Below are 22,941 nucleotides of genomic sequence, written 5' to 3'. Positions count from 1 at the left end.
AAAGGGGCTTTTCCTCCTTTATCAGCACATCCTCTCACTGAACCTGTAAACGTTGGACAACCATGAGGTATTTGTGTATTTTGTTGTTTGTTTTTTAAGAAAACAATGGCCCACAATGGTACAATTTGCAATATTACATCAGCATGAGTCAAAATAGGCGTCAGTCGGTAATGCCTTGTTTCTTTAAAATGTCCTACCTGTTTCACTTTAATAATAAATCAGTGCTTCTTCTTCTTCTTCTTCTTCTTTTTCTTATTATTATTGTCATCATCATCATTACGATCATCATCACCATTATTCTTCTTCTTAGTATTAGTAGTAGCAGTAGTACTGGTATCATTGTTGTTGTTTTAAAGTATTGTTTAGAAGAAGTATATTATTAGAAGTATTACCATTTCTACTGTTGTTATTATTATCATTATTATCATTGTTATTATTACTAATATAGTTTTATTATCATCATTATTAGTAGAACTGGTGTTATCATTATTTCCAGTATTATATTTATTATTTCATTATTTCCCTGCATCATACATAACACGCTGCCCTGTTCCTGTTTGCAAACATGCGTCAAAAGCACGTGACCGCGCCGACGCATCTCGCCGCGTCGTCCAATCAGGAAACGGGGGTGTGTGCGGATGGGCGTGGCCTGCTGGTGTTGCTGTGAAAAGATGTCGTCGGTCGAGCTGTTTCATTTAAAGGCGCCGCGGAGGATTTCAACCCCAACACCGGGAGGAGGACGGCGGCGAGGACCGGGACCGGAGCTCTCGAGACCCGGACTCTGTGAGTAGATCATCCCCCTCTTCTTCCTCTTCCTCCTCTTCCTCCTCCTGTCACCACTTCCTCCAGGAACTGTGCGTCTCCATGCACTTTCTGCCCCGCACCATGCACCCACCATGCACGCACCATCTGCTGCGTGCATGTAAGTTATTGCGCGTTTTTTTTTTTTTTTAAATCCTCCCTTTAATTCCCCCGTTCGTTATTATTCCTCCAATTACTTGTTTCCACTATGTCATCATTCACAGATTTATGTAACGCATGCTTTCTCTCTCTTTTTTTTAAGTGCCTCTCTCTCTTTTACTCTGCGGCCAATGAGAATTATGCACGACCGTGATTTGACTACTGCGATGTCGTGCGCACTTTCCAACGTTACCCGGAAATAAGCGACGTGTTTGCTCTCAGCTGTTTCCTTGTCAAAAAAGAAAAAGAAAACAGAACCTGTCTGTGCGCATTTGGAGCTCATTTTTCTCCGGAGCCAGAGAGAGGGATGGAGTGATGGTTAGATGGAAGGATGGAGGGAGGGAGAGATAGATGGAGGGATGGAGGTGCGTGCCGCAGGAGGATGTTGCGCACTTGGTTTTTACCTCTGGACTGAGCTACCCGGGTGCTGCGTAATGGTTCTAATGTGCGTGGTACCTGCGCGTGTCGTCGATGTTCACCTCAGCTTCTATCTGTTTGTGATGAAGACTCGTTTATTTGCTTCCTCTCATTTTTAAGGAGCAGGAAAAGAAGTTGGATTAAGTTACAGGTACTTTAAATTACTGTACTTTAAAAAAAAAACTAAAAAAACAACAGGAATCTGTATGTTTATGCTTTTTCTTTCTGGAAATGTATATATGTATATGTACATATATATATATACTACTTACTTTTAAATTGTGACAGTATTATATATGTCAGTATCCTGTTGTGTATAATATACCTGCTAAATATTCAGTTTTTTAACAATAACATATTTCAAAGAAATGTAAAAATAAGTTACCACTTCATTCAAGAATCTTTTGTTGTGTCAACACCTGAAGTTTATATTACGTAAGATTGTTTTTCCTCATTGTTCCATATGCAGAAATATGTTTCCCTTCTATGAGTTTGAAGTTTTCTTAAACATATTGTTATAATTAGTGTTATTGATTCCTCCTCAGTCTGGTTTTGATTGTTTTAATGGGAAGCTGTGGCGTCCTGCGCATGCGCCTCGACTCTGCTCCATCCAGAGGTTTCTATGTCATACGCACTTTTTATTCCTGATGTAAACAAACCCTCTGAAGAGCAGTTCCCTCTTCCGACACAGGGCGGCGTGCTCCTGCAGCTTTGACGCACTGAACATGAAGTATCAGACACATTGTTGTTGGAATGAGTCAGATTTATTTTTCCAGGGAAAGAACATCTACCGGTAAACGAGAATGAGTTGTTCTTTTCTTTTGGTGAGATTCCCAGTAACTCCCTCTCCACAGGCGGATTGACACATCTGTTGTTGTCTCACATCGTCACATTTGGATTCGCATGTTTGAGAGAAACAGAAATGAAACGTATTAGAGAATCGAACAAAACCAGATCAGGCTTTTTCTTCTTCCTCTCCAGATAAATATTGCTGTTCTCGTTTTTTTGTTTTGTTGTTTTTACAGAGGGAAATGAGGTGCTGCTTTAGTCTCTCTCTCTCTCTCTCTCTCTCTAAGGTAAGAGCCAGTGCACGTCATGGAAAACCAGCAATATTTACCGTTCAAGAAACAGCACAACAGCTCACTGTTTATATCATGTTTAAACTTTAAATCCAAGGTGTGGCCAGTTGTCAAAGTGTCACAATTCTAATTAAATGAAATTAGTTTATATTTATGTTTTGAAATGTCCTGAGATGATAATAATAATAATAATACCTGGGGTTTTCTCAGGACCTGCTGCTGCGACGTCTCTTCCTTCTCAGTCGACACGACCACAAGCTGAAGACGTGGCCCCTGCAGATGGGGGGGGGGGGGGTGGTAATGACAGAACATGATCACTGTTTACTGTCAACACACTGTAAATACACAACAACATGTCATGTGTTTTTATTAAATGCACGTGTGTGAGCGTTTGGGGTCCAGGCCCGTTGATTCCCATACGGCCCCAAAAAACAGTGATATTTGAACGGAGCCGACTTGGCCCTTCTCCAGGGGAGAGATTAAGGTTTAGGAAGTGGAACGAGCATGGTTGATAGATGACACGGCTAAAATTAACACACTGCCCGCTGGACGAGGAGCATAAATAGCAGACGGGAAGGAGCAGCACGTGGATGTATCTTTTAAAGCTGCAGCACGTCTCCGTCAGCATAAACACAAACCACAGTCACAGTAAAGCTTCCTGTTTGCGGCGACAGGCTGCAGAGCGATTGGGTGTCTGGCTCTAGATGAAGAGAAGGAACCAGCACATGAGCTCAGTCGGGGTCTAAGCATTAAATGTAACGTGGCGCGTGGAGAAATACCTTTTTTTTTAGAATGCGTGTTGGTGCAGTGATCTCCTGCAGGACACACACACGTAGAGACTGAGGAGAGGATTCGCCTCAATCCTCGGATCAATACTCGGGTTCTGCTCTGAGCAAACGGGCTTTGATCCCTGAGATCTCTTGTGTTTCCTGTGTAGCTCGGGGGGGGGTGAAAGCTGATTCTGTTAGCGCTGCTCTTCTTTCTCGGTCCCTGTAAGGTGAAGCTCGGGGCTTTGTATCCTCCGACTCCGGTGGGGAACTTGCACGTCACAAGGCTACAAGTAATTTTTTTAGGTAAGAAAATGTCCAGCCACTAGATGAAAATCTAGATATGAGCCAAGAGGATAAAGAAAGTTATTATTTTTGTTTTTAAAGGATGTTTCGTGACAACTCAGCCGTTTGAATTATCCTTGAGTTATCTGTCAATCCTTTTCAGAGCCGAGGTTTGGTCGGCGAGGCCGCGCTGCTGCTGCTGCTGCTGCTGCTGCAGCATTTGAGATTTTCATAACAAACCGTATTTCCTCTATTCTTCCAAACTCAAAAAAGAGAGAGAGAGAGAGATATGAATTATTGATAAAGGCACTTGTTGAATGCAAACATTATGTGTCTCTATAACAGACGGCTGAGCTGCTCCAGACAGAAACTTTATTTATCTTTTGAACACTGACACAAAGCTCTCGTTTCAGATTGGCACGTGAAAGGGACTTTATGCTCGAGGAACGCAGCCTGTCCAGAACAGATTGTTCCTCTCAGAGCCGTGAAGGACGCCGTGGTGCTGCCCTGGTATTTACACCAGGAACTTTGGGGCTAATTCGATTGAGGATATTGTTTTTCAACCTAATTGCGGATTATTGACAAATAGACTTTTTACTCTCCACACGGTGCTGGAGTTAGTTGCATTAAATTCAAATATTTAAATCGTGAATTATTCTGTGTTTTTTTGGTGTTGACCTGACGAATTGTGTTTCTGTCCTTTTTGTCTTCCCACAGCTCCGTCATGAAAACTCATCCGATCAAAGGTACGTGAGGAATCAAATGAAACTGCAAAGGCCCCACATTCTTAAAATAAACTCTGCTAATGTTTGACTGAACCAAAACAGACTATTTATAAGACAGGGACACAGTCATTTTAAAGACACAGCAACTTCCCTCTAACATTTCACACAATGCAAAGTGTTGTACAACCACGTAATGGTTAACAGATACAGGTTTTTTATATTCTCGTGATTTTGTTAAGATTTGTGACATTTTAAAACCAGACGGTCGTGTTGTTTGGAGCAGAGATAAAGGATTGAACTGGTGTTTGTCTCCTTTGGATGAGGTCGCAGGCAGGAAACAACAAGAGCTGAAAGAGGAAGAACGTGTGGTCGGCCTATTCATGGTAAATCTCCTCACACGCTTTGTTCTTTTCTATGCTAGTTCTATTCAGGAAGTAAGAAGTACTGAACACTGAATGAGGAGCAGAATCCAGAAATCACTGTATCAGCCGTCATATGTTTGTTTTTTAAACAAACAACAACAACGTATAGATGTTTATAGATAAGCATTTCTTCCGGTGGAGCTGTAGAGACGAGCGGAGTCTCTCGTTAGACAGTATTTGAAAAGCCAAAACTCCATTTGAGCGCTTATGCAACCGATACATAAGCTGGTGATGTGCCTTTAAAACCAGTGGGTTGTCAGGTGATCGAGGAGGCTCAGTCGGCTCAGCCTCGCAGACAGAGGAGCCAGAGTGTGTCTCTCAGAGAGGAGGTTAGCGGAGAGCCAGAGAGACCAATTATCGGGGGACATGGGGGGAAATGGGGACACAGCGGCGGCACAGAGTGGGGGCCAGGGAGCCGTGGTGGTAGGGTCCCTTTTACTGCAGTCTGCTCATGCTGTCTTCCCTTGTGTGGCTGCGAGCAAGCGTGTGTTTCTGCCTCAGCTTGATCACTACGCTGCGTTGTGCAGCCACAACCCTGGTATGAAAGTGCAGAGAATTAAGTGCTGCGTCACACTCAGGAAGAGGAATAGTGTGATCATGCGCACATGTGCACGGCCGTGTGTGCATGCGCACGTACATATGCATTTCTGTGTGGTCCGCTCCATTTCTGTGTCTGTGTGCTAGTTCGAAGCAGCAGCAGTGTTAATGGCTGATCTGGAAGCAGATGAAAATAAAGAGTGCGTGTGTTTGAGAGGTAAGCAGAAAGCGAGAGGGGGAGACAGAGAGACGGAGGGAGAGCAAGTCAGAGAGAGAGAGAGAGAGAGGGGAGGGAGAGAGAGACAGAGAGAGAGAGAGAGAGAGATTTTGGATTAGTTGCTACGTCACTTTTTCATGTTGGGAGAAACAGGAGCTGAGATAGAAGAAGCCCAGATTCATGGAGTTTTCCACCTGAAGTGGTTTCGGACAAGCTCGGCTTTCTCCTCTTCCTCTTCCTCCTTGGTAGTTCTGATCTGCTCTGCCTCTCGCTACTATATATATATATATGTGTGTGTCTGTGTCTGTGTGTGTGCGCAGTGTAGTTCCTGTGTGAGCTGGTATTGGGAGTTTCAACATGGATGCTGAAGATGGCTCAGTGTCTCTAGGTCTGCTGGGCCGAGGTGCGACAGAGCGGTTAACACAAAGAATATTCTGGAGGATTCTTAATCATCAAGGTATTCAAACATCTCTTCTGCTTTTCTAACGCCGTCACAACACGGAATAGAGACGATTACATCCGTGTAAATAGGTGAAGACAATCATGCAGGGTGTCGCATGACCTTATTATGAAACAGTGTTATATGTTTGACACGGTGTTACATGGGAGGTGGCACCGACAGCAGCCGTGTGCAATCGACAGCTGCCGTGAAAATCAAATCACAGGATAAGTTCGTTGCTGTATTCAGCGGAAAATACGGATGTTTGATTTAAATCTCCTCATATGTGAATATTCTGTGAATGTCTCTCTGTCGGGGGTGTGGACCAGTACTCGTTGTAGTTGACTCTCGATGGAGTTGATGGGAGAAGTGAGCCTGCATGCTGGTATGACTGGTTGGGTTCTGTGGCTTGTGGCACTTTTATCATGTGATTTGTTTTCGCCCCTCTGGGCCACTGGGGTTTGTAGAAGCTCTTCCCGAGACACATTTGTTTCTGCGTAGTAAGGAGAGACAGAGACGGTGACGCAGTCATGGCTGGGCTGGATCTCTCCTCCACCAGTACGCAGCAGCTTGAACCTCTCCCTCTCTTTCTCTCTCTCTCTGTTTATCCATCCATCCACCGCTCTCCGACAGAAGGGGAGCGATGGACAAAAGGGCTAAATGTCACGGCTAAGAACCCGAGGTAGAGGAACTGAGATGGAGAGAAAAAAGAGGGGGAGAAAGAGAGAAGTTGTTTACCTTGCTCTCTTGGTGACTTTGCTTTGGCGTCTCTCCAGTTCACATGCACTGGACTTCCTACAGCCGCAGCATCACAGGCCATCGTGCCAAAGCTGGATTCTCATTGGATGGGAGGAGCTGCCCTGGCTCACCAAGCTGCACAGCAGCACTTTATTGGCTTAGTGCAATCGAGCAGCCGGAGGTCAAAATCTGATTGGTTAAGAGGTGCTTTTAGTTTGTACACAGCTTGTGCAGAAACACTGTTCCATGGATACAGGTCTGTTTTGTGTGAGTTGACTTGTTGGTCATGGTTAACATGGTAACGTGCATTTCTTATGAGATTCCAGAGCTGAGGAATCTGAGTGGTCACTGAGGTTTTGTTTGGAACTTCCCTGCCACAGTTTGTGAAGTTATTATCGAGCATTTATCAATCAGACGATTTCTCTCTGTACCTTAGAAACACAGAGTTTTACAGGGAGCGTAAGTTTCTAATCATTTCTCTGGATCTTTGCTAATAACAAGGAAATTCAAGCCATTATTTCAATGTAATTAGTCATTTAATTAGTGTATATTAGTACTTTGATTTCCACATAGTAAATATCTTTTTAAATGTTATTCTGCATGTGTAGACAAGCTCCAGATGACCTGCCCTGTGTTGATCTCAGGATTCTGTAGCCTGCAGCTGCACAAAAACCTGAATTCATAAATTGGAATTGGACCAGAAGTACAGTCTCCACCTGCCTGAACACTAGGTGGAGCTTTTTAAGAGCAGCCGTGTGAATATCGGCTTCAATTTATTGATTTTAACATTGTCTTATGCCAAGACATACATGGATATTTCAAATATTTGATTATCCAACTGTCAAGTCCATTTGTCCCTCCCGAGATAAATTTCCCGTCCAGAAACCCAACCTATCAGTTTCTTTCCCTGGAAATCGATGTGAACTGTGAGAGCTGTCAAACTTCCTGCTCGCTCCGGACTCCACGACTTAAACACCCCCCCCCCCCCGGTCGAGAGCGAGCTCCTCATCTTCTGCCGGCTCGAGGTCCGGCGTCCGAAAGACGTCACGTTTCTGAGATGATGCAAGAGCATGTGTGGCTGCGCGTGGTCTGCAATGCAGCTCCCGCTTCCACACTCAGCGTCTCCCCCCCCCCCCCTCTCTCCCCCCCCCCCCCCCACTCTCTCTTATAAATGTGCTGATGGTTTAACAAATGCTTTACTGAGGCTGCGTATTTATGATTATTGTAGAGACGCAGGTTCCTGTTATCAGCTGATATTGTCCCAGTCACCTCACCAATACGGGGGGGGGGGGGATATTCCTTTATGAATTAGTAAAGACTGGTTCATCTGCTCGTCTGAGGCCGCACACACACACATCAACACAAAGCGTAAAGGTGACGCACTGTTATCGTTTATCGTTCCATCTTCACGTCTTTTTTAAATATGCTGTATTTTAACCCTGTACAGTATTTACAGCATTAATTATTGACATAATTGGAAAAAAAATGGGTCAATGTTTAACGTTTAATGTTAAAATCTGTTTGGTTTCAATAGTCGTGTTTAAAACGACGGCCTCCTGTGACGACGTGGCCCTTGTGAGTCCCCCCCCCCCCCCCCCCCCCCCCGGGTGCGTCACACTCGGGCTCCGAAGGCCGCCTGTCCCTTTAAATCTTTCGTAGGCATTACACAACAGGTCCAGTGGCACACAAGCAACAAACAGCCCAAATAAAGAAAATTGACGGGGTTGGGTTGAGCCTGCCGGAGGAACCAGACACCTACAGATAGACAGGCTCTCTGATCAAAACCGTCACTGTGGCTACCGTGCAAACACACACACACACACACACACACACACTTATATTGCCTTACACGCCCTCACACACAAACAGAATGGACTTGCAAAAGCTGTGGGGATTTGGTCCGTCCTCCCGTGTGATCCGGCTCCAGTGAGGTTGGAAGACGAGTGAGGAGTGAAGGCAGACTGTGTGTGGGCGCGTGTGTTCTGAAGGGATGAGGGTTTGAAGACGGGCGTCAGTGGGAGAAATGATTTTTTAGAATCGATCGGGTGGTTTTTTGTACTTTGTTGAAACACTTGGCAGCATGTCAGTGAACTGGTCACTACCTGTCCCTGCCCCACCCCAGTCAGGCGTATTGCTGCTGCGTGTCTGCACCATGGCTCCCAGTGCCAGCGGCTGACTGCCACTTCCTTGCTCTTCCCTTCTAGTCGATCGGAGAGCGGACGCGTTTCTACCGGGGGGGCGAGAGAGAGGAGAGGATCCATCGAGGTCCCGGCTGCAGCTGCAGGTGAGCGACCGTGTTTTGTGTGTTTGTGTTTGTGTGTGTTCCTGTTTCGACCCTTCACACATCCGTGAGGCTCGGATCGGGTATCAGATCAGTCGTGTAGGCGTGTTACAGAGAAACGGAGAGAGAGAGAGAGAAAGTCAGAGTGGGGGGGGGGGGGGGGGGGGGTTGTTGGTGCTTTCTCTGTGGTTTTCCATTTCATCTCTCTCTATCTCACTCTGCACTCACCTGCTTCCCTCCTCGTCCTCCTCCTCCTCTGCTTTCTGGCCCGACTCAGGGCGGTGAATCATACTTCCGTCTCGAGCCGGAGAGTCGAACGTCTCAGAGTGCATTACGTTTAAGGTCCATGGTGTCTGAAGTCATCTCGGCCTGCTGGGAAACAACCACGACAGCTTCACTACCAAGTAAATCGTCATTAATACAATCATAAAGGAAACATGTTGTGGTTTCTCAGTGTCCGCTACCATCCGTCCTGTCCCGATACTAATTCTGTTACCTGGATTTTTCCATACTGACCCCGTGTGGCAGAGATTGTTAAAATCAAATAATTGAAGAGACTGAGTAACACACGCTTCACTATCGGTACTTCTTCGTGGCAGTGAAAAAAGCTCAACTTCTGTTTTGGAGCTGTGAAAAGAAAACCACAGTTATATCGGGGTTAAACAAATATATTTTAAAGACGTGGTATTGGAATGGTACATAGATTTAAATAGAGGGTAGTATTGGAGGCGTTTCCGATACTTGCTGGTATCAGTACGGGATCAGCGCTAACGTTGACTCACATTTGCATGAAGCACGCTCTCCTTAAAAAAAGCCCAATAAAAAGAGAGCAGAGGGCCGACATTTTCTACACTGTCGACCAATCACAACAGAGTGGGCTGACCGGCCAATCAGATCAGGAGAGCGGCCTTAAAAGAGACAGGAGCTGAAAGTGTTTCTGACAGAGGCTGCAAAGAGGAGCTGCAGCGATGGGCAGTGAGAGGAAAGTTTTTACCTAAAACAATTCAAGTAATAACACAAATTTAAAACTGAAAACAAGCAGATTGTCTCCTTTTATTGTTCTATTTACAAATGGTCAAGTCTACGGATGAACTGAGTTATGAAACCACAACGTCTGCCTCTCTCTGATCTTAGTTAACAGTCGAATCATCCAATGTTTTCGAATGCGTATCATTAGTTTTGGCCGCTGGCTTCTTTAATCACTCACATCTGTAAACAAAGTATTCTGTAAGAGATGGATGCTCGTGAGATAGAAAAGATCAGTTTGTCAACGCTTAATAAAAATCTGTTAAATCTCGACGTCCCCGAAGTCGTGTTTTTTAAAGTAAAGAGAGAAAGCTGCAATCTACCTGGAGCAACTTGAATTAGTTTAAAAGTTTTCCCCAGATCCCAGAACACATTTAGTCTTCTGGAAAATATGAATTCCTAATATCTAAAAACGTGTGTGTGTGTGTGTGTTGCAGATTTGTAAGTCGGGGCTGTCCCTCGAGTCGCTGCTTCATATCCACGGTATCTTTCCGAGGCTCTTTGTTAATTACGCTTCATGCAGCTACTGAGCCACGCGTCTATCTGCCGCTGTATCTGAACCACTCTGTTCTTGTTCTCTCGAATCTTTTTTGTTTCAGTTTCTTCGACGGAAGTGTTTCTTGGAAAGGCCTTCGTGGGATCGCCGCTCGTACCACATCCACGACAACGGAGAATCACTACTTGTTACACAGGGTTGATTTCCCCTTTGTGATCTTTCTGTGAAGGTTCCATCGAGGGTGTTTGGTGCCCCCCTTGGAAGCTGGTTTCAGATGGTGGCTTAGAGTATCGTCACCTATCTAGCACCATTTGAAATCAGTGTTCTTGGGGTGGGATGTGTTTCACTGAGCAGCAGCAGGAGGCCACGAAGGGTCACAGCAGGTTTCTGGTGATGAAGGTAAAAGAGACGTCGTCACCAGTCCAGCGTCGCTCCGTGAAGCGCCACCTGGTGGTCAACCACCCGTGGCTCTGCGGGGACAGCTCAAGCTCTTTGTCCTATCTCCAAGGTTGACCGATTTCTTTTGGTGTTCAGAGTCTACTATTGTTTCTAGCACCATTTGAAATCGGTTACAGTGAAGGACAGATCTCGTCTCACCTCGATGTGGAGTTTGTAACCGAGCTGTCTCCATTTTGCTGCGGAAACTTCGAAGTTACACAATTTAAAGAAAGGAAGTAATTTAGTTCTCAAACAGTTCAGGATCACTCACTGAAATATGGATTGTTATTTGACAGGGGAGGGAGATGAATCAAATATTTGTTTGGGGTTAAATGATGACAATGACATATATATTCTATATTTTAGTGATAGCGGCAAAATGTTGTTTTATATCTAGAATTTAAAAGAAACATCTCTTATGCAAGTGGTTCTTCTCACAGTGATGTCAGGATAACAGGTGTCGTGTTAAAAGTAAAATATTTGCACTTAATGAAATGTTTTTATAAAAGTAATTTAAGCGGTTTTTGAGTAATTGGATTGTTTGGTACTGTAAAATAAAATATTGCATTAGAGAATTGTGGTTTGTATTATTCAAATGTTGTTGGAAGGCATTCACATGTGTAGAGAATGCATTCAATGGATTCCTTACATTTTTAAAGTAGCTAGTGTTTCCTTGTAATTGTCTCCTAATTTTTGTTTTTGTTTTTAATGTATTTTTTTTAAAGCTTTGGGACCAAGAGACTTGTGGTTCAAGAAAACATTGGAAAAATGTGGGTCAAACATGAAGCGATGAGCAAAGCTTGTGCAAAATAAAGATAACAAAGAAGTATCGTAAACACTTTTATTTCATCCATGTATACAAAATATTTTATGGCAAATTTACACAAAACTACTAATTTCTCTTTTGATAAATAAATAAAAAGTTGAGCAGGTGCTAAAACCTTTACAAATCACATTCTTTACATCTCGATGTAGCCACCATTAAAACGTGTAACACTGGAAGCATTCCTGTTCCTCACAGTAGAGTGGGGAATTTGTTCAGACTCTTGCGAATATATGACATCTCATAATTTAGTAGAGTCACGATTAGGCCTCATTAGCTAACAGTTAGCAGTTGAAAAAGGTCTGTTTGGGATAAGGCATTTAAAACACACCACACGTTCGACAGGCACGAGGCTCGATCCCACCTTTCTGAAAGGACTGGTTTATCGGCTCGGAGCCCCTCCCTCTACGAGGGGTGCCATCAATATCTACTTCCGTTACAAGCTTTGTTTGAAACAAGTGACCGATATATTCGATTGGTTCTTCAGCATCACACTTAAAAGGTTATTTAAACAGAGCGGTTGTATTTTTTGAAAAGGTGATTAGTGCATACATTCAGTTTTTTCTACAGTGGCCTGAGCTGTGCTCTTGAGTTTTAGTGCAAAAGTATATCAAATCTATATGGAGCTAAAGCTTCTCTGCCAAATACAATGTCAATTAATATTAAGACAAAAGAACAACTTTTGAACTGGCCTTCATAACGGGCAGGAATAAATAAGGCAAGTTAAAAGAACATCAGATATGTACATTACTGTCGACTAACCAGAGCAACAAGCAGTAGCTGAGAACTGAGCGCAGTTTGCAGAGATCTCAGGATCTCTAGAGATTTCATCACGTGTCTGTCCAAATCAAAGCCATAAGCAGGTGCACACACTCGTCCAGGGGCGACCCCCTTCCATTCAGGTCATCAGTACATCCCGTACAGCTGAGCCACCAGGACGATAATGCTTACTTCTGCAAAAGAAAAAAGAAGAATAGTGTTAATTTTCAGACATAGTGTAAAAACCCTTTGAGTCCTGTTAGTGAAGGGAAAAAAAAAGTTATGCAAATGTGAGGTTATGGGATCTGAAGGACAAGTGAGGAGGTGTTTCAGGAGCAGTGTTTTCACTCGGGGAAACAGAGTTACCTGTACCACAGAGTTTGGACATAGACACATAAACATATATGGGCGGCTGTGGCTGAGGGGTAGAGCGGTCGTCCTCCAACCTGAAGGTCGGCAGTTCGATCCCAAGGCTTCCCCATCTGCATGCCGAAGTGTCCTTGGGCAAAATGCTGAGCCCCGGCTTGCCCCTCATAGAACAAGAAAGTGCTGCTAATAGATCCACTGTATGAATGTGTGTGTGTGAATGGGTGAATGTAAAACTGTACTGTAAAGAGCTTTGAGTGATCAAGACTAGAAAAACGCTTTATAAACCATTTACCATATACAAACACACCAAAGGATAGAAACACTGAAAACGCATCATATGTCTCCGATAAAAATGTTCTGCCCACATCATCGTATATCGGTGCCACTCATCGTTATCTGTTCATTTGGGAAACACAGGTTCAAATGCACTTTGTGGTCAATCTTCTTACCGAGAGTGGGATCTCCTCTCCTAGTTTTGGAGCCTCACTGTCAGGTATACTTCGCTGAGAGCTGCAACCCAATAATGGTCAACTTTACTGCTAATGTGTAGAGAAGACCCAGACCCACTTCTTTCCAAGAGAATACCACACACACATATACACACACAAACACACACACCACCAACTATGACCCGCAGCCGCCGCACTGACCCAGTTTGTTGTTGTTTTTTTTTAGATGCAGAAGTGCTACCTGTTCTTCTGCAGAAAGGTAAACTAAGTGCTGAGCAAATGGCTAAAATATCACCTTTTTTTTTCACTGAATTGCCGAATCTAGCTCTGTAGAGCCCGAAGTTGTGAAGCTTAGATGTGTATTTAAGATCCACAACTTGTATAAGTGTGATTTTAAAGACACCGTCCTACACACAAGTTCGTCTTTACACTCAAACAACAACTCTGCCCCGACAGCAACTCAAAGCTTTCTCCTGGGAAACATTTATTAACCTCTGCTTCCTGCTTTGCAGAGGTCAAATTAGTTGCATTTCCAAGACAATATCTACCTTATGTTTAAGTGTAATGAAATGCGCAAATCACACCAACCTCTCCAGACATTTGTCTTAATCTGGTGTGCAGGGTTAACCCTCACACTGCATACTAGATGATGAACATAACACATGTTCTGTGCCACTGAATAACTGGCGCCTGTTAAACAGTCGAATGTAACCATGGCATAACTTATCGTTTCTACTTAAACAAGCTGTCTCATGATGCATTCAGCTGATTTGTTCTTCTACATGATTAAAACCTCATAAGGCGCTCGGGGCAGAGCTCTTTCTCCTGAGTGACTGACAGCTCTGTGCAGGAGAGTTCTTCTGAGGCTCACAACAGTGCCCCCTTGTGACAACTGTGGTGGATAAAAACCTTAAGAACGCACACAGCTTACTTCAGCATGCCACATTTAGAAAAAAGCTGACAGACAGAAAGCTTAGCCAGTAGGAAAAGGACTTTTAAATACAAAAAACAGAAAAAGTTTCGAGAAGTCGCAAAAGTCACCAAAGAGGAGCAAGGTTTTGTTACTGGCCGGTCTGGGAGACAATAGAGCAGCCATAAAAGAGAAGCAGTCGTTCCAAGGTGTTAGTCTAAAGGATCAATAAAACCTTTACCCCAATATCCGCTTGATGATCCAGTAGATGATGAGTGCGATAATGATCGCCCCAGCGACGGCTATTTTAATAAGAAAAATACAAATGTGTGAAAAAGGATGACGGGATATGAGGCCAACCAACGTATCCACCATCCCCACATGAGAAGAATAAGATTGGGAATGTGGCACTTTGACTCCAGAGCTTATTATTATTATCATCATCATCATTATTTTATTAATTGTTGCTGCTATCATAAATAACATCTATAAATATCACTCTTATTGTTTTCTTTATAACAATGAAAACGTGTTTAAGTCTCTCTCCACAGTCCCCAAAGTGCTGCTCATTGTGGGACCTGTTGTGTTTCTCCATAATTTGAAAGGTCTCTACCTTCTATGTAAAGTGCTTTCAGATAATGCAAGTTATGATTTAATGCTATAGAAATAATCAGCGTTGACTCTTTACTCTCTTGATCTACTGTGGTTTGATCGACTGAATTTGAAACTTACCCAGAATTGGAACACCATACTTCGTAAAGCTGTCACTTCCACTATCTGTAAATAAAAGGTAGAAAAAAAAAAGAGGAGATGAGATCACAGAAGAGGACAGAAATAACTCTCACAGGACAGATTATTTTCGATGACTTACCAGGTGCGTCAGTTGGTTTAGTAGCAGCTGAACCAGAGATATAAAGAAGAAGAAAGAAAAAAAAAATGATTGCATGTTACACATAAGCATCATCGGATGAATTCAAACACCGGACATGCAGCATCAGCCAGGGCGGTGCAATGTTTTCAGGGAAATTCTGAGGTATTAAGCAAATTGATATTGTACAATTGCCGACTCTCACACAGGCACATTAACGGAAATCATGAACACTTAAGCCACAACTCCAAATCAAGAAGTGACAACACATCCACAACACAATTGCAACCGCAGTGGGCGTCAATGGATGTTAAAATGAGATGTGTTAAGTTACTTATTGTGGTCAAGAATGCACCTGTAACCCAAAACCTCAAATAGAAGAGAATTTAGCAGGAATAGACAATTTACTCTGCTGGTGTCATTGTCAACATCCGTTGTGGTTCCGTTTCTGCTTTGTGGCTCGATTATGATGTTTACAGACTCATACACTGTTCCATTCATTCTCCCCATTTACATGTTTGAGAGCAGAGTGTGATCATGATCAAGCAGTTGCTAAGAATCGGGCGTGTAGATGGTGCAAAACGCTGCGTAAATAAAGGTTGATTGTACTTGTAAGAAACAATCACCGACAAAATCCCATTGAAAATTTTGATAAAATCAGTCCCCACTAAAAAACAAAAAAAAAGAAGCTTTTCGGCCAAAACAAAATCATCAAAAGAAACTCTACCCGTTTGTTTCCCTGAAGTTGTGGTGGTGGTTGCCTTGGTGGTGGTGGTGGTGGTAGTAGCTTTAGTTGTGGGGGACACTGCTCCAAAATATAAAAAATAAAGTAAAAGGGGAATCAGGACACTGTGATCAGGGATTTGCTGGGATCACATACATCTGATCATAGATGTGTCTTTATTTTCATTAAAGCTGTGGAAACTAGTTCAAATCCATTTTTAAAAAAGTAAAATCATCTTAACTGTTTTTAGTATTATTTACAGTTGCTGTCATGAATTAATGCCGCTGGTTTTATGTTGAAAACTTGTATTTGTATTGATATTTATTGCTGTTATATTGTTTCCAGCTTTCCAAAGAAGAGCACTCAAGCCGTTTTCAGACAGCGTATTAAATGGACGTCTTTGCTAAATCTATTTGACCAACAGAGGATGTGTGAGAGAAGATTGGGGATTCATTCTATTGAGCCATCCTGGAGTTTTGTATAGTTCTACTAATTGAAGAAAAAGAAGACTGTGAAAATATCCCCTCATTTGCATTAACAGCAAATCACACGTAGGAATGGGATTAAATCTGAAATTAGCATAAACTCACATACAATTTACATTTGCATGTTGGAAGTCCGGGTGCTGTAACACCTCAAATAGACGAGAATTTAGCAGCAATAGAAAATGTACTCTGCTGGTGTCATTGTCAACATCCGTTGTGGTTCCGTTTCTGCTTTGTGGCTCAATTATGATGTTTACAGACTCATACACTGTTCCATTCATTCTCCCCATTTACATGTTTGAGAGCAGAGTGTGATCATGATCAAGCAGTTGCTAAGAATCGTACGTGTGGATGGTGCAAAACGCTGCGTAAATAAAGGTTTATAATCAATCACCGACAAAATCCCATTGAAAATTTTGATAAAATCAGTCCCCACTAAAAAACAAAAAAAAAGAATTCTCGGCCAAAACAAAATCATCAAAAGAAACTCTACCCGTTTGTTTCCCTGAAGTTGTGGTGGTGGTTGCCTTGGTGGTGGTGGTGGTGGTAGTAGCTTTAGTTGTGGGGGACACTGCTCCAAAATATAAAAAATAAAGTAAAAGGGGAATCAGGACCATGTGATCAGGGATTTGCTTGGATCACATACATCTGATCATAGATGTGTCTTTATTTTCATTAAAGCTGTGGAAACTAGTTCAAATCCATTTAAAAAAAAGTCAAATCATCTTAACTGTTTTTAGTATTATTTACAGTTGCTGTCATGAATTAATGCCGCTGGTTTTATGTTGAAAACTTGTATTTGTATTGATATTTATTGCTGTTATATTGTTTCAAGCTTTCCAAAGAAGAGCACTCAAGCCGTTTTCAGACAGCGTATTAAATGGACGTCTTTGCTAAATCTATTTGACCAACAGAGGATGTGTGAGAGAAGATTGGGGATTCATTCTATTGAGCCATCCTGGAGTTTTGTATAGTTCTAATAATTGAAGAAAAAGAAGACTGTGAAAATATCCCCTCATTTGCATTAACAGCAAATCACACGTAGGAATGGGATTAAATCTGAAATTAGCATAAACTCACATACAATTTACATTTGCATGTTGGAAGTCCGGGTGCTGTAACACCTCAAATAGACGAGAATTTAGCAGCAATAGAAAATGTACTCTGCTGGTGTCATTGTCAACATCCGTTGTTGCTCACGTCCGTTGTGGTTCCGTTTCTGCTTTGTGGCTCAATTATGATGTTTACAGACTCATACACTGTTCCATTCATTCTCCCCATTTACATGTTTGAGAGCAGAGTGTGATCATGATCAAGCAGTTGCTAAGAATCGTACGTGTGGATGGTGCAAAACGCTGCGTAAATAAAGGTTTATAATCAATCACCGACAAAATCCCATTGAAAATTTTGATAAAATCAGTCCCCACTAAAAAACAAAAAAAAAGAAGCTTTTCGGCCAAAACAAAATCAAAAGAAACTCTACCCGTTTGTTTCCCTGAAGTTGTGGTGGTGGTTGCCTTGGTGGTGGTGGTGGTGGTAGTAGCTTTAGTTGTGGGGGACACTGCTCCAAAATATAAAAAATAAAGTAAAAGGGGAATCAGGACACTGTGATCAGGGATTTGCTTGGATCACATACATCTGATCATAGATGTGTCTTTATATTCATTAAAGCTGTGGAAACTAGTTCAAATCCATTTTTAAAAAAGTCAAATCATCTTAACTGTTTTTAGTATTATTTACAGTTGCTGTCATGAATTAATGCCGCTGGTTTTATGTTGAAAACTTGTATTTGTATTGATATTTATTGCTGTTATATTGTTTCCAGCTTTCCAAAGAAGAGCACTCAAGCCGTTTTCAGACAGCGTATTAAATGGACGTCTTTGCTAAATCTATTTGACCAACAGAGGATGTGTGAGAGAAGATTGGGGATTCATTCTATTGAGCCATCCTGGAGTTTTGTATAGTTCTAATAATTGAAGAAAAAGAAGACTGTGAAAATATCCCCTCATTTGCATTAACAGCAAATCACACGTAGGAATGGGATTAAATCTGAAATTAGCATAAACTCACATACAATTTACATTTGCATGTTGGAAGTCCGGGTGCTGTAACACCTCAAATAGACGAGAATTTAGCAGCAATAGAAAATGTACTCTGCTGGTGTCATTGTCAACATCCGTTGTGGTTCCGTTTCTGCTTTGTGGCTCAATTATGATGTTTACAGACTCATACACTGTTCCATTCATTCTCCCCATTTACATGTTTGAGAGCAGAGTGTGATCATGATCAAGCAGTTGCTAAGAATCGTACGTGTGGATGGTGCAAAACGCTGCGTAAATAAAGGTTTATAATCAATCACCGACAAAATCCCATTGAAAATTTTGATAAAATCAGTCCCCACTAAAAAACAAAAAAAAAGAAGCTTTTCGACCAAAACAAAATCATCAAAAGAAACTCTACCCGTTTGTTTCCCTGAAGTTGTGGTGGTGGTTGCCTTGGTGGTGGTGGTGGTGGTAGTAGCTTTAGTTGTGGGGGACACTGCTCCAAAATATAAAAAATAAAGTAAAAGGGGAATCAGGACCATGTGATCAGGGATTTGCTTGGATCACATACATCTGATCATAGATGTGTCTTTATATTCATTAAAGCTGTGGAAACTAGTTCAAATCCATTTTAAAAACAGTCAAATCATCTTTACTGTTTTTAGTATTATTTACAGTTGCTGTCATGAATTAATGCCGCTGGTTTTATATGTTGTTTCAAGCTTTCCACAGGAAGAGCACTCAAGCCGTTTTCAGACAGCGTATTAAATGGACGTATTTGCTAAATCTATTTGACCAACAGAGGATGTGTGAGAGAAGATTGGGGATTAATTCTATTGAGCCATCCTGGAGTTTTGTATAGTTCTAATAATTGAAGAAAAAGAAGACAGTGAAAATATCCCCTCATTTGCATTAATAGCCAATCACACGTAGGAATGGGATTAAATCTGAAATGAGCATAAACTCACATACAACTTACATTTGCATGTTGGAAGTCCGGGTGACCAGTTGCCATTTATGTCACATGTCTGTGTCCTCTCTCCCACCATGTAGTATCCGGTAATGCACTCGAACGTCACACTAGCCAAGTGTAGATGGGGGGGTCGAGAACCCGATAGGAATTTACCAAATTCAACAACAGGATCTTCACAATTAACAACTGCAGGCAAAGAAAATGGAAAGTAACAGAGTATTGGTGAGCGTCACGGCTCAGGTTACATCGGAGAATCTTGAGAAAAATTATAAAAGCCACTTACTGATACACTCCGGAGGAGCAGGCTTGAATGCTCCATTCTCTGAACATGTTAAGGATTTGGCACCTCTGAGTGAATACGGCTTTTGGCAAGAGTATTGTATAACCTCTGAAATTCCGTAGAAGTCTTCTTTTTTGGGGGAGTAAACACCATTTTCAATCTGCTGTGGCGGATCACAAGTTATTGCTGCAAAATAAAAATGACAATTATTAGAATGTAATGCTTTCAACATAGTTTTCTGTCTTTTAAAAAATGTCTTGCTAAAGAAAGATCACCAACCTTCACATATAGGCAACCTGCCCTGCCACCCTTTGTCTCCACACCGGAGGACTGGTTTACCAACCAAATTGTAACTAGAAAAGATGGGGGGGGGGGGGTTGTTCAAGAAAATGTATGTTTGCCATTCTGTTGACATGCACAAGGAATAGTAATTCATTATTTATTGAATAATACATTCCCGCTTTAGTTGAAATAAGTTGTTTGATGAGGAAGCATGAGGTTTTCCTGACATATTTTGGGGATTAAAAGAGTAGGATTAAAAAAAAAACACCAGCATCATTGGTTTATTACTAACCCTGGGTCGCAGGTGACCACAACTTGATCGCCAAATTCATTCCCTTCAGAGTAATCAACGTTTCCGTGAGGAACTTCTCCAGCAGAGCCACAGGACTTTTCTGAAAGAACGAAAGATTAAAGTCCACCCTTTAAAGAGGATTTGGTAACACTTTGCACAAATGACTCAACAGCCTGGCCAGATATTATCAGTGACTCATTTATATGCTGGTAAGATGTAATTTGCTAAATGGTTCCATCTCAGACAGTGCTGCCAAAACTGATTGTGAAATATGCCCCGTTTGGACCTGGTATCAACGTTCGTCCTGAAACAACTGGACAAGGTCGTCTGTTCACACCTGACATTAGAGTCCGTCCTGGGTGAGTCTCCTGTGACCACTTGTGACTACTTCCCTGCTCTTTATGCAAATAATCACGTATGTAATGTGTTTACCAAGTCCAAATTATTGTTTTCACCCAGTCTGAGTATAAAGAATAATAACAATAATTATGTGTTGATATTGCGACGAAAGATCAAGGTCACAGGTGTGTGCGTTCAAACTCATTTCAAGAACATGGTGCGACCACTTGTGAACAGATTATAATATTAAAATAATAATAATAACAATTGTAATATTAATACCAGGGCTGAATGGGTCATACGGTCTGCTGTTAGTAATGTGCATGTAAAAATCAAGTCCTGATATTCACTCTCGCATATCAGCTTCACGGGACTCCAGCTGCCGTCTACACAGGTGATGGATGGGGACCCTCCTCCAGACGTGTAGCCAGCACTACAGGTGAAAGAAGCCACAGCGCCATTCTCGAAGACATCCAAGAGAATGTCACTGTCCTTCAAGCTCATGTTGGCTCCAGCCACAGGTCTGGAGCAGCTTTGAGCTATAATGGAAAAAGAGAGACAGAAAAGTTTATTCAACCTTTATTCCAACTGCGAAATATATTGTTCGTTCACAATTTAGCTGAGTAACGAAAACAAAACATTCCTGCGCCCCGAAGAGTCCTTGGGCAAGAGACTGAACGTCAGCGATATTGCAATGAGTGGACTGCACTACAGGTGCCAACTGTTTTGAATGGGATCTGCAACCTTCAGCGGTTCTCGTTTTAGTTGAGAGTGATTGTGAATTGCAAAACTGTGCTTTAAAGAGCTTGGAATGCCGTCATGTGTGAAAGCAGGTTGAAGCCAGTCTATTTGTGCTGTACAGATAGCAAAAATATGATATATTTTATTTATAGTCTCTCGTTTGATAGACATTTTTCTTCTTCTTCCTTCTGACTATGCTCGTATCACATGTCATGTCACTCTAGTGCACAATCACTGAGAAGATTAAAGTGGGAGTCTGTGACAATGACCCAACACAAGGGGCCGTCCGGCTTCACGTTACTTTCACTTTGGCTCCTGAGTCCCGAGCTCTTCCACACTGACCTTGGGCGGCAACAACAAGACCAAGAATGAACAGGAGACGGACGGATGAGAGATCCATGACGAAACGTTCCACAAGCCCCATTTTCTGATGAAGGAAAAACATGCAGGAATTAGCAAGGCTCTCACAGTGGAACACAACAGGATAAACACAACCTCACCCTGACAACACCATTCGAAATATGTCGGATTTAGTCAGCTAACGTGACGGCTCTTCTGTGTCTGGTCTCACTGAGCTTCTTCACACATTGTCCGTAGTGACACTTTTGACTGGGTGAAAAGGATTCAACGCAGTGGTTGAAGCTACGGGTTAAAGGCGTGATAAGACGTGATAGGAGGACGTGATTAGGGACTTTATTGTAGCGATTTAAATGACAGGATCTACGACGAAATTAGCGTTAGATCCTGGACGTTGCGTTCAACCAGCTGACGGGAAACAAAATGGAAAAATAAATATGCGTAGGGACGTGGTTTGTCAGGCGTTGTTCCAGTTTAACTGGGAATCATGGAAACTGCTGATTTGTTGTCTTTAATCCAGGTGTTGCTGGTCTGTTGCAGACTCGGCCGCAGATTCATCATATTGACGAAGCGCCTGTGTTTGAAGCGCGATTGAAATAAGCATCAAACTAAAACCCATCAAGATTTAATATAACATGAACATGTCAACATCACAAATGCTCATCAGAAAACACTATAGTTTGTTGTTATCTGTGTGTTATCATCAGATGATCCCACTGAAGTGGATCGAGTGTGTTGTCAACATGACACATGTGTTACGAGGCAAAACTGGAAAACTAACTTAACATCTTCACTGTCTTATAACCTGTTGTGTATTTCTTCTCTTCTGTCAGATCACTACGTGCTGTTGGAACTGTTTCAGTTGAAGGAGCAAGTAAAATACCCTGTGCAGATATGACAACTCTGGCTGATGTGTATTTCGTGTTAAAACAGATTGTGGTCATAGTTTGCTATATTTGTCCCCATGCGAGGAGTGTGGGCTAAACGATGACTCATCTACAACGGGTTACTCACAGGATATGTCTCTTTATGATGGTGATACCGTGTTCAGTGTAGAAAAGGAAATGCTCTTCCACAATTTAACACTTTGACACACAAGCTGTGCAAACCTCTTCTAATTCCAAACACAGGTCAAAATAGATGTCTTTGTTTTTTTCTAGCTTATTCTTCTTTCTTCATTTAGGGGAATGCTCCTATGATGACATATAAGACTCATGTCACCATATCATTTAGGAGTAGTGGATTCCAAGACACACCCACAACTCCAGCTTGATCCTTGGACCAGTGGTCACCAACCTTTTGCGAGACCAGGATCACTTTTTAATTACAAAGGAAAGCAGAGATCTACCACCCTGATATCTTCAAAAAAAAAACAATACTTCTTATTTTTTGCAATTTCTGTTAAAGGCTGAATGTACAAG

General features: G+C 42.2%; 1 protein-coding gene and 1 long non-coding RNA gene across 12 annotated transcripts in view; one reads left to right on the top strand and one right to left on the bottom strand.

The window, feature by feature from the left end:
* Positions 1-671: 671 nt before the first annotated feature.
* On the top strand, positions 672-12,242 carry LOC128442274 (uncharacterized). 8 transcript variants are annotated; one of them, XR_008338821.1, is made up of 6 exons: positions 672-922; positions 1,064-3,529; positions 3,922-4,018; positions 4,226-5,866; positions 8,791-8,870; positions 9,145-12,242. It is a non-coding gene; the product is annotated as an uncharacterized LOC128442274 (long non-coding RNA). The 8 variants fall into 8 exon arrangements; XR_008338824.1 differs by having other exon boundaries at positions 1,064-1,528; positions 3,922-5,866; XR_008338819.1 differs by having other exon boundaries at positions 1,064-1,528; positions 2,454-5,866.
* The window catches only part of LOC128442272 (uncharacterized), a 25,801-nt gene continuing 14,514 nt past the window's right edge, over positions 11,655-22,941 (bottom strand). Inside the window, exons 7-19 of one of the 4 annotated variants that reach the window (XM_053424655.1) lie at positions 21,506-21,590; positions 20,773-20,961; positions 20,084-20,183; positions 19,789-19,862; positions 19,513-19,695; positions 19,236-19,415; positions 18,675-18,752; positions 15,733-15,810; positions 15,009-15,035; positions 14,870-14,914; positions 14,379-14,439; positions 13,228-13,288; positions 11,655-12,603 (exon numbers count right to left, since the gene is read on the bottom strand). In XM_053424655.1, the coding sequence (XP_053280630.1) occupies positions 12,598-12,603; positions 13,228-13,288; positions 14,379-14,439; positions 14,870-14,914; positions 15,009-15,035; positions 15,733-15,810; positions 18,675-18,752; positions 19,236-19,415; positions 19,513-19,695; positions 19,789-19,862; positions 20,084-20,183; positions 20,773-20,961; positions 21,506-21,590 (1,167 nt within the window). In that variant the 3' untranslated portion in view covers positions 11,655-12,597. The remainder of the gene's footprint in view (positions 12,604-13,227; positions 13,289-14,378; positions 14,440-14,869; positions 14,915-15,008; positions 15,036-15,732; positions 15,811-18,674; positions 18,753-19,235; positions 19,416-19,512; positions 19,696-19,788; positions 19,863-20,083; positions 20,184-20,772; positions 20,962-21,505; positions 21,591-22,941) is intronic. The other 3 variants (XM_053424656.1, XM_053424657.1, XM_053424658.1) reach the window with 3 other exon arrangements.

This window comes from Pleuronectes platessa, chromosome 6 (assembly GCF_947347685.1).
Source record: "Pleuronectes platessa chromosome 6, fPlePla1.1, whole genome shotgun sequence".
NCBI classification, from domain to species: Eukaryota; Metazoa; Chordata; class Actinopteri; order Pleuronectiformes; family Pleuronectidae; genus Pleuronectes; species Pleuronectes platessa.
This window is presented reverse-complemented; position numbering and strand designations above follow the sequence as displayed.